We start from the raw sequence: 17,804 nt of genomic DNA, 5'->3' as shown, positions 1-17,804 counted from the left end.
TATTTCTTAACTGTGGTGAAGAATGGGAATATATTCTCTCTTTCCCACCTTTTCCCCAGAGGATATGATACACTAATATGTGAAGCTAGTTAAGCAGCCTTATGGAACAGAGAACGTGGACAGACTTATCCAACATTAAAATTTTGTCAAGGAGTCATTCACTAATGGGCTGCATAGATGTGGAGGCAAAGGAAGTGATGCTTCAATTAACTCAGTCTTTTGACTGTACAATAGTTAAGCGATGACCTTTTCTATAGATGAAGCAGTTCATATTCTAAGAACTTTAGTAACTTAAAAAAGATTAGTTCAATTTTAAACCTTAGATATATATGCAATTTTAAAAGTTCCACTGATTTTTAGATTCTGTGAAAACTTTTTTTGGTAGGGGATAGGGTATATACATTTCTAAAATAAAATAAGCAGTTGTAGCTCAAGTGTTGATGAGAGACCCAATATGATTGTGTCTTCCTTTGTGCATAGAGTGTTTTGTTAAGCAGCAGAAGTAATGAAAACAGCATAGAGAAGCCATGCAATCTGTGTACAGGTACCTAGTTAGTTCTTTTGATTGCCAATTTGGTTTGCGAACAATACTTAGAGAAAGAATACTTACTACCACTGAACACAGGCCTCAGTTTATGCCACAGCAGTATGAAATATCTAGAACATTTCAACTCTTTATACAATATGTATCCTTTTAATATTTTCTCTTTGAATCTTACTATTTTTTCTACGTCCTTCTGCTACTAATTCATTAGAAAGTGAACAAAGGAAATAGTGAAAGCTTGAAGAATACAGAGTAAACCATTACCTGTCACCAATTAGAGCTGATAAATGGAAACAAAGTAAAATAAAATCTATATGACTGAATGACTGGTACATCATGGATGGCAGATACATGAAAGAAAGAAAGAAAGAAAGAAAGAAAGAAAGAAAGAAAGAAAGAAAGAAAGAAAGAAAGAAAGAAAAAGGTACAAGAACAGAATAAAATGTTGTTGCAAGAACAAGCACAGATACTAAAATTCTATATAGTGTAAAAGGTGGAAACATGTCATTGGAAAAGTTGAAATTCTCCATATTTTTGAATCTCCCAATTCTGTTTCATCCATCTGGCCAATAGAGGAAATGGGTATTTTCTCTTTCTCTATTTTTCTTTCTTGGGGTATGCATATTGTATGCATGCAAATAGAACTGTGTATGTGGTTGAAAAATATGTTCTGAAAAAGTAATTAGAAAACTATCATAGTTTTGGCTTGATGGTGAGATCTTTGTATCTTAATACTGCTTTATAGTTATATTCTAAATTACACACAAAGAGCAGTCTTTAGTTTTGCAAAAAAGAAAAAAAAAAGAGAGGACTATTTTAGCAGCCAAACAATATTCCACTGAATGTTTTTCAAAGACTCCTTCATCCATCAGCCAGATAATATACATTACTCTGAATCTAGTACTTTAATATCTTGCAAAGTTGGCTCCTATTTTGCAAGAATCATAGCTGTTTGGAGAAATAGTTCATGGGCAGATACAAATTCTTGAATTCCCAAGGAGGTTAATCTTATAATACCCACTTAATTGTGATGCATTTCAATGGGAACAGACATAATCTTGTTTACTTGACAAATGAAATGGAGTCACATAACCACAGTTGAAAAACAAATAAAATATTGTTAAGTTATATTGCATGCTATTACCATTTAGGAAAAGGAGAAACAATGTATGTGTAGTCCAAATATCATATTAGGAGGAGACTGTAATCTTTGAGGTAGTGAAGAATCTGAAGTATTAGGACTCCATTAAGTTATTTGTGTAAATCTCATATTGCTTTTAGGGTGGTATATGTTATTTACTTGCCTTGGCAGTTCTATGAGAACAAATATCAGTGTAAAACTTGTTATTCTACATTGCTAGCTCCCCAGTGCACTCAAGCATGAGATGTTCAGCCAGTGTGTTAACCAATAGAATTGGACTGTTGTTAAAAACAGTACAATGAAACAAAGTATTTCTAACCAGCTATTATTTATCAAAACCTTAGATTGAGATTGGCAGAGTGATGCCTATAGCAGAGAGCATGCTGAAAGCATCTCTAGTTTTGATTCTGGAAAATTCTGGGTATTTGGTGAGAAACTATGTCGATCATAGGAGCTATTTTGTAAATAAGCAAGTTTCCCCTAAGACAGGGGTAGGCAACCTTGGCTCTTTTATGACTCGTGGACTTCAACTTCCAGAATTCCTGCCCTAAGAATACATTTGTAATTGTATTCATCACATTTTCTCAAACTTTCCAATGTTCCCCCAGCTTTAAAATTTTGGCTATCCCTGCTTAGGTGGTGTGGCAGTCATGTAAAGTTTTCAGGAAGTCAAATCTTTCCTAAGAAATAGTGAAACAAAATTCAAAAGAATTGTTAAAAGACAACACATGCAAAATTTAGGTAATCAGTAACAGTAGCTGATTTTTTTAAAACACACACACACACACACACACAAAATGTATTGTGTTATTCAACTTATATTAAAATTAGGTAGGTCCAAAATAATGAATTTTGATTAATGTATGCACACTTTTTAACTGCACTGAAGCATAGTTTAATCCACAGTGAGAACTACTATCTTTTAAAATTCAAAATCCAGCTGAAATATCAAACATTACATAAATTTTGCTAACAGAGGATATTAGTTCACAATATAAGAATCAGGTTGGCTGAAAAGGGAAAATATTTCTTGTATCAATTCTTATTGTGATCATCTATCTTATGCACTTGATCAAATCCGTTATACTAAATGAAAAAAATCTACATAATAACAGATAAACCTTTTTTTTTAAAAAAAAAGAATATCCATAATTATATGAAAAGACATACTGTAAGTTTATAAATGAATCTCCCTCTTAAATTAATCTTTTGTTTCCCCTGGACACATTGTTTAATGTATCTTCCTACCTTTGCCTAAGTGATAAAAAGTCAATTTTCATGTGAAATAAAAGAGCTGCATCTATCAAAAGTTAATCTCCGATGCAATTTTTGAACTATGTAATCTATGCAGACCATACATTTTTGGTAATGATTTTATATATCAAGTGTGACTTTTAGAAAATTCGGCCTAGAAAAAACATTTAGCAAGTAAATGCACCCTAGAGGCAAGTTCTTATTTGTAAAGAATAAATCAAAGCCCAGAGAGATGGCAGAAATACACACATCAAAATACAATTTTCCCATTCATTTTGTAAATAGATTATATTAATGAGTCTGAATAATATTTCAGATAGTCATGTTCACACTTGAGGTAACTGCTTAGGTTGTCATTCTAAATCCTGTTATTCCCAGCCATCCATATTCGTAACTCCAGATCTCTTGGCATAAAAAAGGGGGCTACTTGAACCTCATAGAAAAGGTATTTCATAGTTTGCATTCTCTTATGATTTCCCTATTTCTTGTCACAGAGAAAGGCCTTTTTCACTACAGTCTGATGCTACAGATATGATAAAAGTCACTTCTTTAGGCATCTTGTTCCAATTCTTATATGCACTTATAACCAAGTAAAATACAATAAATAAATAAAACACTATATCAATCAATATTAGCAATAAAACAATAATCAATAAAAGATGTTTCTGACTACCAGTGTAACTATAATATAAATATAACAACAAAGAAAGTTCATATGGTTTTATAAAGAGTCTGTGGATAGAAGCATTTTAAAGATCTTTTTAAATGTCAAAAGATCAGACATAATTTAAGGGAAATTTATTCTAGAGGGAAGGAGCAGTATAGCAGAATGCCCTGAAATGTGAGGTACCTATATTAAAACAAGGAAAAATAAATTACCTTTGGTTGTAGGATGGAGCCTATTTCATAGGAACATAAATTATAATCAAGTAATTCAAATAAATAAATATTCCTGTGCACGTGGTTCAAAATCAACACCAGCAACCTAAACTGATAAAGGTCCAACAAATAAAGAAATAGGGGTGAATCAAAAGAGATATAGGACCACATATGAACCACACTATTCTGAACCTGAAATATAAGGTAGGAAGCCCTCCAACTAACTAGTCAATGTGAGACATTACTAAAACATAAATTAGTTTCCATTTCTATTTACTTACAGCTACACAGGTAGTCATTAATGAATGACCGCAATTGAGTCCAAAATTTCTGTTGTTAAATGAGACAATTGTTAAGTGAATTTTGCCCCATTTTATGACCTGTCTTGCCAGAGTTAAATGAATCACTACAATTAAGTTACTATCATGGTTATTCAGGGACTCTGATTTCCCATTGACTTTGCTTGTCAGGTCACTAAAGGTGATCACATGATCCTGGGACACTGCAACCATCATAAATATGAGTCAGTTGCTAAATGTCCGAATCTTGATCCCATAATCTTAAGGATATTTCAATGGTCATAAGCCACTTTTTTCAGCGCTGTTGTATATATATATTCTTCATTTCAGGGTAAATTTAAAGGTTTTAATACTAGGAGCTTTTCATGGCTTAGGACCCTAAAGGAACATCACCTCTTAAAAATGCCAGTGTTGTTAGATCTTAGCAGGTCTCATTTGTTACCCTATCAATAAAAAAAGTACATGTAATAAAGATCTGAAATACGATTTCTTTGGAGGTAGTATTCTGAATAGGAAATGGCCAAAGAATGGTATTAAATGTATTGACATTAAGTCACCTGGCTAATTTGGGGCGTTTAGTAATTGCATTGATCTACTGTAATGAATACAGCTTTGGCTTTTTGTTAATAAATTAACAAAATTTAATGGATTTTACTAATATTTCATTACTGATCATTTAACATTGTTATTATGTAGTTTAAGGTTTTTACACAAAGAAATGGATACTAATTAACATCAGTTATTGCCCTCTTGCAATACGTTAAACTCTGAAAGATCTAATGATGGCATCTTATATCTGCCATACTAATTGTGGATTAAATAAATTAAAAAGAAAACAATGAAATATTTTTTAAAAGATTCCTTATATTCCTTACTGTTTAAAAAGTGTTCAGGGGTGAATATTGTTTGAGTCAGACAAAATTATCTGGGAGCGGGGAGGGAAGAGTTATACAGCAATACACAAAACCAAACAAGGATGTTGAAATTGCAGTTATAAAAGCTGACCTCTGATCCTGAGACATAAATCTGTTCTGTCATCTGTTCATTGTATTCAATCATAAATCCTCCCTAAACGCCTATAAGCTCCTTCAAGTCCATTCTAGATTATCACAAAGGTCATGTAATTCTATTTTTTTCATCTCAAAATTTTATTTTACCTTTGTCTACTTTTGACTGAATGGTAGATGGGTAGCAACAGAAGAGAAGTAAAATGGTAGGGCAATTTTCTTTAATAAAAATGACTAGGTGTGATTGGAAGTACACTTTATATCCTGGTGATAAATGCACATATTGGTCTTTGCGGTCTGTTATATTATATTCTTGTCAAATTTGTCTCTGAGATATAGAAAGAATATAAAGAAGCAGGTTTGTTTAAAAGTGAAGGTCTCTAATAAAATGCTATTTAAACAAAGCACATGTAATTTACTTTTCTTACTACAAGTTAGATGATAAATAAAATGAATTGATATTCTAAACTCAAGTGCAGGATATATCATGCTAAGTGAAGCAAAAAAAATAGATAATTGATATCACTAATGGGTTTATAACAGGGCTTTGTTATAACATTGTTTATGATGTATATGAATCTGTATGCTAAAACACCTCATGGAATTAAAAGAATTTCTCTACCACATATCTATTCCTAAATTTTATTTTTTAACGATTAGCTTTGTTTCCATTATATATATATAAAAAAACCAGCAAGCCAGAGTTAAATAAGGTCGCACACTTAAACTTAAAAGTAAAAACGAAAGGGAGGAAGACCTAGAGACAGAGCAGAATATTGAAGACATGAGACAATTATGTCAAAGTATTTTAATAGCCAATAACGATTTATGTAAATGATAAATAATAATGAGGATCATATGATCAATAAACAATACCTGCAGGTCTACTACTGAAATTTCTGAACATTTATGAACACTAATATATCTTTATATTAAAAGTATGTTAGAATCATATCTCACTTACTTGGAAATAAACTTTAAAAAAGAGGATTTAATTCTCTTTATACTGATTTATATACTATACTTTGGCACTAGAATTGCTTTGGCAATTGAAGAATCTAATAAATTTCTAAAATAAAATAAATCAATTAAATAAGATACTATAAAAATTTAAATATGATATCCCTCAATAACAGGATATCAGAGTTGGAAGGAACCCATTACTTATTATTATAAGCAGTGAGTAGGACACTGCAACGATCATAAGTATGAACCATTGCCAAGCATCCGAATTTTGGTCACATGATCATGAGGATGCTGCAACAGTCATACATTTGAAAAATGGTTATAAGTCACTTTTTCAGAGCCATTGAAATTTCAAATGGCATTTTAAATTAAATGAATAGCTGTAAGTCAAGGACTACCTGTACATATAGGAGTCTTTCATTTGCGTTCCTGTACTGGGCAGAGAATTAGACTTGATAGCCTAAATGACACTCTCCATCTTTTAATATTCTATGACTGTATCTACTTTCTCACCAAGAAATGAACTTTGACTTCCCTTGGCAAAAAAGGCAAACATTTGCACCCCTAATTATAGTATATTTTGCAATTTTATAATCCCCATCTTAGAGACGCTAAAGAAATTGCAGATAATCATATACTGGGCACATTTTATTTTAATACTAGATCCATCTGCTTGCTTATTAGAAATAATAATAGATGTTCAGTGGGGCCAATATTTTTAATTCAAAACATATATTTCTATAGTCAAAAAGCATCTCATTATTTTCCATGTTTCTGTCTTTTGGGTAGCAATGCTTTTAAAAGTACCATATGGCAAACAATTTATAAACTGCTCTAAACTGGTTCACTGAATTTAAGAACTACCAATGTTTATTGGCACATTAACATAAAGTTTAATGACATCTGTTTGTACTGAAAATTTGCAAATCTATTAGGAATGATGATGAGTCTTATTTGCAATCGCGCCTGAGATTCCTCGTGCTTGATTAGGTAAGTTCATTTAACTTAACAGTTCAAATTTTAATTTATTACATTCTTATCAATAATTAATCGAGTGGTTTTTGCTGGTGGGTTACCAAGGTAGCATTTGCATGCTATTATAGAAAGCAGCAGTGCTCTTGATGTGTCTCCACAGCCCTGCTGAGGTGGGCCTAATTTTTCCCAGGTGAACTGTGTTGGGATTTCACTGTCAAGCTGAGCACCAAAAGAATAAATGCATCTGCCATTCTTCCCTCAATATTCTTCCCTTCTCTGTTCTACATTCTGTTCCCAGTATACCTAGCCTTCCTTCTTGGTCAATGTCACATTCACAGGGCAATCTCACAACCGCATTTGAATCTGAGGTGCTCTCTGTTGAGCCAGGCTACTTTCTTCTGCTGGAATGAATGACAAGTTATTTTCCACATGAGAGAATTATTTTTGCAACACCAGAGGTAATGTAACATTTGGATAATAAAGGAATAAAAGTGCTATTTACAGAAAGTTAAGCTTAGATCACAAAATCCTAAAATATACAGGTAATCCTCAACTTATGGCCACAACTGAGCCCAACATTTCTACTGATAAGCAAGACAGTTGTTAAGTCAGTTTTGTCTCATTCTATGACCTTTTTTCACAGTTGTTAAGTGAGTCACTGCAGTTATTAAGTTAGTAACAATGTTGCTACATGAATCCGGCTTCCCTATTGACTTGGCTTGTCAGAAGGTCACAAAAGGGGATTGTAACCGTCAAAAATACATGCCAGTTGCCAAGCGTCTGAATTCTGATCATGTGACCATGGGGATGCTGCAATGGTCATAAATTTGAAAACTATCATAAGTCATAAGTCATTTTTTCAGTGCTGTTGTATACTAAACAAATGGTTGTCAGTCAAGAACTATTTGTAGTGTATTTACACAATTCTAGGGCTCTACAAATATTAAAATATAATAAAAATAATTAGCTGCCATGTTGAAATAATTTGTGGTTTTCTACTCTAGGAACCTTTGCAAATAAACAAAAAAATAAGTGATGCATATGCTTTCTGTCAACTAAAGCAGGGGTCCTCAGCAAAGCTGAGGAATTCTGGGAGTTGAAGTCCACAAGTCTTAAAGTTGCCAAGGTTGAGGACCCCTGAACTAAAGTAATTGGAACACACACATACACATTTTCACGGTTAAGTAGACAATATATCTACAGTATTATGGATATAATATGTAATATTATAGGAGACAATTGGGCTGAATGTATTATAATTGGGTACTCTCAAGATATGCATTCTTTAATATATAATTAATATATATTAATATATTATAGTAATATGTAACCAAAACTGGGGTGTGGGTATCATATTTAATGGCATACAATTGTAGAAGCCAGTTAAAAATTGTTATTACCTTCTTATAAATTGTTGTTCATAATCAGTTTGTGCAATTTTCTTGTATGAGCTGAGTAGATGATCTGTTTATTTTGATTCTTCACACAATCTGCACTGTGAAACATTTGATGATTTTTTCAGTTCTGGCCTTGATTGCATTAGTTTGAATAGCTTGCTCTTGCACAATCAAAATCAAGTGTTCAGTTTCTTTTAATGTTCCAATTATAAGCCATTGCCAGGTATTGTCATTAACTACTTACTCCTTGGCCTTTTTTTAATAACTAACTATGTAATGCTTTTCCTTTCCAGCATTCTCTTTGTGTTTGTATTGTTTTATTTCAATATTCATATTTTTGTTCCCTGTATATTAGTAAATTCCAATATTTAACTTGCACCACTGTTTGCTCTTAGCTATCTTTTATATAACCACTCAATGCATCTTTTCTTCTTCAACAGTTTGTTGGATTTGAAGTAAACTCCTGCCTTCATTTCTGGTATCTGTCACTACGGATGTGTAATTCAAAGTGAATAGTCATCAGTTTTCTTGTTCTTCGATCCAAACTGTGCAGCTTAGTGTGTGTCCAGTTAATAAATTTAGTGTATACTACCACAGGTATGGCCCAGGTATTGATGGCTTTATGGTGTTTCTACCGTTCAATTTTGTCATTAGCACTTTACTCATCCTTGGATGTATTCCTTATTAATCACATTTTTAAGTTGACCAGGCTTGGAGTTATCCAATTATAGAATGCCCAGATACTTGCAAGCTTTATCCTGATAACTTATGATGGTTTGACCATTTCAATGTTTGTGATTTTACCCCAGTGTATGGTCATATACATGTGTACGTATATATAATGGTTATTTATATACTAGTTTCTTATTATTTATAAATAACTCAAGGCAAACATACCTAATACTCCTTTCTTCTCCTATTTTCCTCACAACAATCCTGTGAAGCGAGTTGGTTGAGAGGGGGAATGGCCAAAATCACTCAGCTGGCTGTAATGCCTAAGATAGAACTACAACTCACCATCTTCCAGTTTATAGCCTTAACTACTAGACCAAACTGGCTTTATTAGTATTATTATTTCATTTAAAATAGCCATCCAGTATAGCCTCTTATTTCAGACAACTGATCTTAAAAAAAACTATAATAAACAATAAAAAATAATCATTAATCCAAGAGTAGAAAACAAAAAAAAAATATTGCCAGAATAGAATGAAGTTAATACTTCCTTAGACCCTGTACTGGGGGGGGGGGGAGAAATTAATAAAGAGGTTGCAATTATAAACATACTTTTTCATTGTATTTACCTGAAATTAAGACTAATTCCCTTGACATAAATTATCTTTAACACGAAAAGTTCAAGTTGGAGCATATTGTACTAACAAAGATGAATTTTATTCTCAGCTTACTTCTGTGGGGCATGGTGTAATCTTAACAATAGGACTGTCTTCCCTCTCCATGAATTATGGCACTTTAATAGCATCTCAGCTACTTCATTAAAAGACAAGGTTCGTCAGACAATCCCAAAATCTGCATGTAAGCATTTGGGATGTTCTGCTGGAGCTTGTCCAGAAGAGATTAAATTAGTCTTTTTACATCCTAATTTCCTTTCATGCAAGAGAAATCCAGAGTGTCTTATATTTCCTATGTCATGCAAAATATTCATAATGTTTCAGAGCAAATGTAAAAACTTCAGACTGAATGAGAAAATATAACAAAATAAGGAGCAGAGGGAGATTGCTTCTCCCATGTTCCCTATTCCAAATTATTAGAAAGTATCTTTATTCACAGCATAAAAATCCATTGATAATTACTTTAGACAAGTACAAAAATTAAAAACAAGGCCGTGTTCAATTCTAGAAATGTCATGTTCAGGAACAAAACACCATAGAGTGTTTTGGTTCATCAATTTCCAAATCTTTTCCTTCCTTCTACCTCCTAAATGCCATTTTAAATCTACAAAGCTAAGAAAATAATAACAATATTTCTTTCTCTTTCTTTCTTTCTTTCTTTCTTTCTTTCTTTCTTTCTTTCTTTCTCCTTGTTTATTTCTCCTCCCTTAAGTCGGGGGGGGGGGACTCAAACCTCCTAACATGATAGCTAAAAAAAGGTAAAGGAGCCCCTGTGGATTTTACTCTGCTAGTTGTTGCCAACTATAGGGTTTGGTGCTCATCTCTGTTTCAAGGCCATTGAGTCAGTGCTGTTGGAAGACATTTCTGCAGTCATGTGGCCAGCATGACATCATGGAGCACTGTTACCTTCCTACTAAAGCAGTTCCTATTTATCTACTTGCATTTGGATGCTTTCGAACTGCTAGTTCGAGGACGAGGATGGGGGCTCACCTCATCGTGTGGTGCTCAGATTTTGGACTGCCAGCTTTCCAGATGATAAGCCCAGTGTCTTAACCTGAGCCACTATACCATTCCAATAATTAAATGATAAAAATGATAGCTAGGAAACAAAATAAAATACTGTAAAATTATAGTAATTTTTATAATGTAATTATTTGTCATACAATTTACCAGTTCTACTTGATGCGAAAGATCTACTCCTTATAGCTTTTTTAGTATAGGCAGGGCTTTTTTTTCACATAGAATGTCCAGAACAGAGTTCCAGCACCTTTTTTGGATGGAATCTTGTAGGGTTGTATGACGTGTGTGAGTTCCAGTACCTTTTTTTTTTTTTTTTTTAGAAAAAAAGCACTGGGTATAGGTATAGGAAGAAGACTCTAAGTTACATATTGCCACTGCAGTTGTTTTTCCTATCTTACCATCACAGGCGGAACTAAACAATTATACATCTTTTCCAGAACTAAAATGTGTCTGATTTATACAATTAGTAGCATCATACTGAACATTTTCTCTCAGTGAGTCCTGATGAATGCAGCAAAAAAATAGATTGGAATGAAAAGTAAATGTTTGTGACTGGATTCACATATCTCAGTAAGCCATATTTTGGTGTTGTATGTTGTGAATCTATGTGGATAAGTGTGAATAAATGGAGGATATAGTTCTTGATGTAATCTCTGTAATTTCAATGACTTAATCTGCTTTGATGTCCTATAATCTTTTATGTTTCTGGCAGACCAATCCAATATATATTAATTCACATATAAATCTTGGTTTCTTGATGGGAACCTACTGGTAAATGAATGGAAATCAAGAACAGAATTTCTTTTCATTTTTTCCCATAAACTCAAACATATGTACATGTTTGAATCTAAAACTATTTTATATAAAATACAAAAGTTAATACAACTTGACGGTGTGATTGTGATGCCTGAAAGCCAGTTTAATTTTAATGACTAAATTTAAATGAAAATTGAACACATAGAATCCCTAATTTACCTCTTTAGAGCAGCCTTACTCCATGTAATTATCTAACATACACTGTTAGGTTGGGAGCTTTATACTGAAATTATTTCCCTAACAGTAAGAGTGAAAAAAAAGATGCTGCATTGTATAAATAACCCCTCATTTTTCTAGTTACAAAATGAATATACCAACTAAGTCAATTATCTTATGATAACTGCCCAATTTATGAGGTTCCTTTTATGTACAGTCTAATCCAGTGCTTCTTTTGTTAAAAAAAAAAAGGTGCAGGAACTCACACACATCATACAACCCGCCTTGTCTACGCTACAAGGTTCCATCCCAAAAAGGTGCCGGAACTCCGTTCTGAGGGTTCTATGACAAAAAAAAAAGGCCTGGTCTAATCAATAATTTTAAATGGGTCACTTTTTATATACCAGTATATATTCAATATATGTGCTGGGTAGCTTCTGGAGTTCTACACAGGGAATGTAGACTGATTATAATAGCAGAGTGATTAGCAGCTTGAAATTAAGGTAATTCTAACATGAAAGAGAAAGAAAGAGAATTGCATTAGAATGCAAATAGCACAAACACATTAGCAACCCCCAAAATGCAAGTAATAAAAATAAGCACCTAACATGAAATTAGAGTCAATGGTTCCCCTTAATAAAAAAAACCTCACAGTTACATAAAGAATGGAATTAACTGTTAAAGCATTCTTTCAGGGTGGAAAGTTTGAGATTAAGTACTGAACTGAAAATTGTTAATTGCAATAACATCTAACTGTTCACCTGAACATGATATTATGTACCATATATTCCGGCGTATAGGGCAACCCGGCGTATAAGACGACCCCCGAGTTCGATGCCGGGTCGCAAGACGATTGACACTGAGTCGCAAGACAATCAATGCCAAGTCGCATGCCTAGAAAGTCGTCTTATACTCTGGAAACTACCGGTATTTCTGGCATATAAGACGATCGACGCTGAGTCGCATGCCTAGAAAGTCATCTTATATGCCAGAAACTACCTTATTTCCGTCGTATAAGATGACCCCCGAGTTTGGAGGCTGTTTCAACGCTCTCAAAAGTTGTCTTATACGCCGGAATATACGGTACTAACAATTATGCATTAAAAATACCAAATCCCCTCTGCCAGCAAAAACATCTAAATTCTGGGGATGGGAATGGGTGTGAAATACTGAAAAGATGGGTTGAAATTGTACACAAACAATTGTCTTGAGCTTCTAATATGAACAGAGATATATTTTAATTATACTCCAGTAGAAAATCTGAATCTGATATTGTTGACTATGTGAAATATAGTTTAAATCCAGAAAGACAAACACATTCCAGAGCATACAGAAGCCTAGTACTTTTATCTTCATTTTTTTCTTAGTGTATGGTTTGCTTAGTTATAGAGTCCATTATTTTATGTTGAACTTGCCAAGTTCTTACAATGAAGCTCATCAAAGCATGATATACGATGGGTTTTTATTTCAATCAGTTTGTTCTAGAGTCTGATATTGATATGGGCTGACAGGGAGAGACTGTGCTAAGATCACTCAGTCGGCTTCAATATCTATGGAAAGCTACAGCCTAGTCCAGAGTCTTAATTACTACACCAACCTAGCTCTCAAATCTAGCATTTTTCTAATAACAAAAAATAATAAATATATACATTCAAAATAAAACAAAGACAAACAAACAAAAAACCGGCCAGACTCAATGAATCACTGGGTTTTTTTTCTGACAACAATTTTTGATGTTTTTGTGTTTCAGTGGAAGAAAATACAACTTTCAGTATGATGTCTGCCATAAGTTTAAATCAGTTTTACAATCTACAGGTTTTCTAACTATTGTAGCCTTTCTACTTTCTAATGAATAAGCAAAAATTATTACACATGAGGGATCATGTACACAACAATAACAAAGCTGATAACATGCCTGTTTATAATCAGTATGATTTTGAAAGAATTCTGCTGATCAATCTGTCCAATAATACATTACTTCCTCTGGGGAGACAGATGTATTTAGATGAACTGTATAACAGCATCCAATTTCTTTTTTTCTCCCATCATCCTTAAGATTTCAGGATCAGATTTGTCATATCAGTTCCTTGATTGAAGCAATAATAACCAGCATCTACATTACAGTGAGAAATGGCCTCTGCATGTTCACTTGCAATATATATATATATTGCATGTTCACTTGCAATATATATATATATTGCATGTTCACTTGCAATGTGTGTGTATATATATATATATATATATATATAAATATATATACACATACACACATATACACACACACACATACACACACACACACACACACATGTTTTCTGAGGTTTTCGCGGGTGTTTGTATGTAGGTCTTTGGTTATTCGGGTTTTCTCCCACATAAAATTGGAAGTGTCTTGGCGACGTTTTGACGAAGTCCCATTCATCATCTTCAGGCTGGTGTTTTCAGCTTCGTGCTTCGAGGAGCAATGTGTGGTCTTAGCTAAAAGGAAGAAACAGCTAAGACCACACATTGCTCCTCGAAGCACGAAGCTGAAAACACCAGCCTGAAGATGACAAATGGGACTTTGTCGAAACGTCGCCAAGACACTTCCAATTTTACGCGGGAGAAAACCCGAACAACCAAAGACCTACATATATATATATATATATTAATTCATATTGAATATTAAAATATTATATATATATGAATATTAAAAACAAAACGGTGATTCCTGGGTAGACTCATGTTAAACAATAAAATATACGAACACCAGGAAGTTACAAAACTATAAAAAGTTTTAATAGAATAAAACCAGAATATTCTATTAAAACTTTTTATTCTATTAAAACTTTTTATAGTTTTGTAACTTCCTGGTGTTCGTATATTTTATTGTTTAACATGAGTCTACCCAGGAATCACCGTTTTGTTTTTAATATTCATATATATATATAATATTTTAATATTCAATATGAATTAATATTGAATATTAAAAACAAAATTTAATATTTAATATGAATATTAAAAACAAAATGGTGATTCCTGGATAGACTCATGTCTATATATCCTTTAGCAACAGATTTGGCATGAAAAAAAGAGCTAGAACAAGTTTTTAAACGAGTTCAAAATGTTTTAAACAACCTTCTATAGTTTCTATGGAAATACAAGTTACCAAAGAGACTCTATAAAGTCATAGCTGAGAGCACTGTGTTAGCCAGAGCAATACTGCCAGACTTTCCTGTAATAATTATGGATCCTATGTTTTCAGGATTACCAGTTATGAAATGAAGTTGTAACTGTGATGAACAATTACTAAGGTCAATAGAATATGTATTATCATGTTAACCTATGCACCTTTTTCTATTTTACCTTCTTTTTGCCGGAAGATTTCTTAGAGCTAAGTTGTATTTTTCATTAGTGTTTCCAGAATTTGACTGTCATTGTAACTCTTGCTCTTTTATGTGTACTGTACATGAGGCAAACGTTTCTGGAATATTGTTGTTTAAGTCCATTGAGAGGTGTACAATTAATACTGGGCGATTCTTGCACTCAAAATGCCACAAAAAACACACACTTATCAACATTATCTTTCACTGTTAGTATGACATTCATGGCATTATTGACCTTTGGTGTTCAGTCTGAGAAATCAAGACCAATCCTAATTCCATCACATTTAATCAGTGCTAAAGTAAATTATTTTAGTTCTAAATTTGGATATCTGCAACCACACAGCACATTTTTATCAAATTAAACTTAGCAAATAATACCAATATGTTCTACTATAAACTTGTTCTTTCTTCAAGAAACTGGAGCTGAATGTTAAAAGAATCAAATCATACTTATTTTTTATTTCAAGAACATAATTCCTAAGTTCTGAATAATTAACTTTATGTTATATTTCAAAATAGTATCCTAATTAAAATGCATGTTGGTGATGAAATTTAAAAACATAAGGACAGGTAACTCTTCTTACAGAAAAATGTCCAAATTAAAATATTTTAAAAAAATAATATGCTCAGTACTTCTCAGACAGAAAACAATACCTCGATGTTCACAAAATGAAACAATTTCAGTCCAATATTTCTTTTACCTTGATCAAAAGGCTTGTTTGGATTCCAGTTTCTGAAATAATCATCCTAAATGAAAAAAGATGGATATAATTAAATTACATTTTAAGCACTCTTTCAGTGATATGCATGCCTGGATACATGATCTAATGTGTATATATGCAAACCCATACACATATATTCCTGGCAAAGAACTATATCCACCAGATTTTGTCACCCATCTAATGGAAGTTTTTTCAGACTATTCCATTACAACCTTTAAATGATTAAAAGTTGTATATTGAGTTAAGAAAAATGGTACTATCCTATGAAGGGATGTATCTCTTTTCATTTGAACCTTACATCATGAAACCAATATAAGTATTAGCCATTTCCATTAAGGATATTATTAACTTATTATGATTCTTGGTTATTACTGTATTCGTCAGATGTGATAATGTTTGATTTTTCCCTAATGTAATTACTTGGAATAGGAATAGAAGTATGCCATCTTACATTTCTTTAGAAGATAATTAAAAGGAGAAAATGGGTGCCGACAATACAATAGGTGCCTTAGATATAAGATTAGATAACATGAGCTAACTTTGGAGGAACAGGGTTTATCCTTGCTGATTGTTTTATTAAATTTAATTTTTCTAATTCCTAAATAAGATTTCACTCTTTCCTAGCCCTGCCTTTCAGTGAATCTTTCCCTTCCCTTGAATTCATCTCGGGTTTTTTGTCACTCTCATTTTTCCTTCCTTGCCTAGCCCTAGAGCAGGAGTAGGCAACCTCGGCTCTTTTATGACTCATGGACTTCAACTCCCAGAATTCCTGAGTCAGCTATGCTGACTCAGGAATTCTGGGAGTTGAAGTCCATGAATCATAAAAGAGCCAAAGTTGCCTACTCCTGCCCTACAGCATTCCTTCTGTTTGTCTACTAAAAATAGTGTGGGAAATGTATACTTGTATAACAATACATTTCTGTCTATGTGTATATGCAAGAAAGAATGCTTCACTTTATAAAGGGCTCACCTTATTTTATTAGTAATGAATTTTAATTATTAATTCATTTAATTATTTTTAATTTAATTTTGTTCTTGTTTTTTTCCTTGTCATTTTTCAGGGGTATGGTGGTAGATATACCATCTAGATATGGATACACAAATACATTTATTGAGGAAAAATTTCCAAGTCAGTCTTAAGTCGAAATTAAAGTTGCAGTTCTATATAGAAAACTGGAGAATCTGAGTATTGCCCAGAAAATGTTTTCATCCATAGAAATGAATAAATACAATGTATTAACTAATGCATTTGACAATTTGAATATCAGAGAAGGAACACACAATCTACCATGATAAAAAGGTGTGAAATAGTTTTAATTGACTAGGGGGCAATTATAGTGAAGACTATGCAACTCATGCAAGTAGTTCACTCATACTGAGCAGTAAAGCTACCTAGCCTTGAATTCATCTTGCCATTTTCTAATTAAAGGACAAAATGAAAGAATGATCTTAAGAAGGTTAGTCATCATAAAGTTTTACAATGCAAGAAAATAAATTACTTGCATGAACATGCCAAAAATATTATCAAGAGTAACTCTAACTCCTCCATAAATTAAAATTATACATATTTATTACATCATTCATTGTGTAAACTATCCATTTCTTAAATCATCTAAACTGAGAACTGTAAAGGAATAAAAAAAGCTTCAGGTTTTTATTGTTTCAGATCATATGGAAGCTTATAAATTTTAGAAACACAGAAACAGTGAATATTTCACCAGCCAAAGAACTGTAGTTTTGTTTCTGAAGAAACATTCATGCATAGTAACTATAACATAAAGATAATTTCAGAGACACATCACTTCATGACAAATTTGAAAAGAATATCGTAACATGGGAAAAAATCGGCACAGCAATAAACTATCCGTTATTGAAATAGTTTTTTTCTAAAACACAAATGTTATTTGTGCTGACAAATTA

General features: G+C 32.7%; 1 protein-coding gene across 6 annotated transcripts in view; it reads right to left on the bottom strand.

The window, feature by feature from the left end:
* LOC120301243 (testican-1-like) overlaps positions 1–17,804 on the bottom strand; it is a 400,730-nt gene that overhangs the window by 240,534 nt on the left and 142,392 nt on the right. For all 6 annotated transcript variants that reach the window (XM_039328200.1, XM_039328197.1, XM_039328201.1 and 3 more), the window contains one exon: positions 15,864–15,909. In XM_039328200.1, the coding sequence (XP_039184134.1) occupies positions 15,864–15,909 (46 nt within the window). The remainder of the gene's footprint in view (positions 1–15,863; positions 15,910–17,804) is intronic.

This window comes from Crotalus tigris, unplaced genomic scaffold (genome assembly GCF_016545835.1).
Source record: "Crotalus tigris isolate CLP2741 ecotype Arizona unplaced genomic scaffold, ASM1654583v1 scf7180000024373.493273, whole genome shotgun sequence".
Lineage (NCBI taxonomy): Eukaryota > Metazoa > Chordata > Lepidosauria > Squamata > Viperidae > Crotalus > Crotalus tigris.
This window is presented reverse-complemented; position numbering and strand designations above follow the sequence as displayed.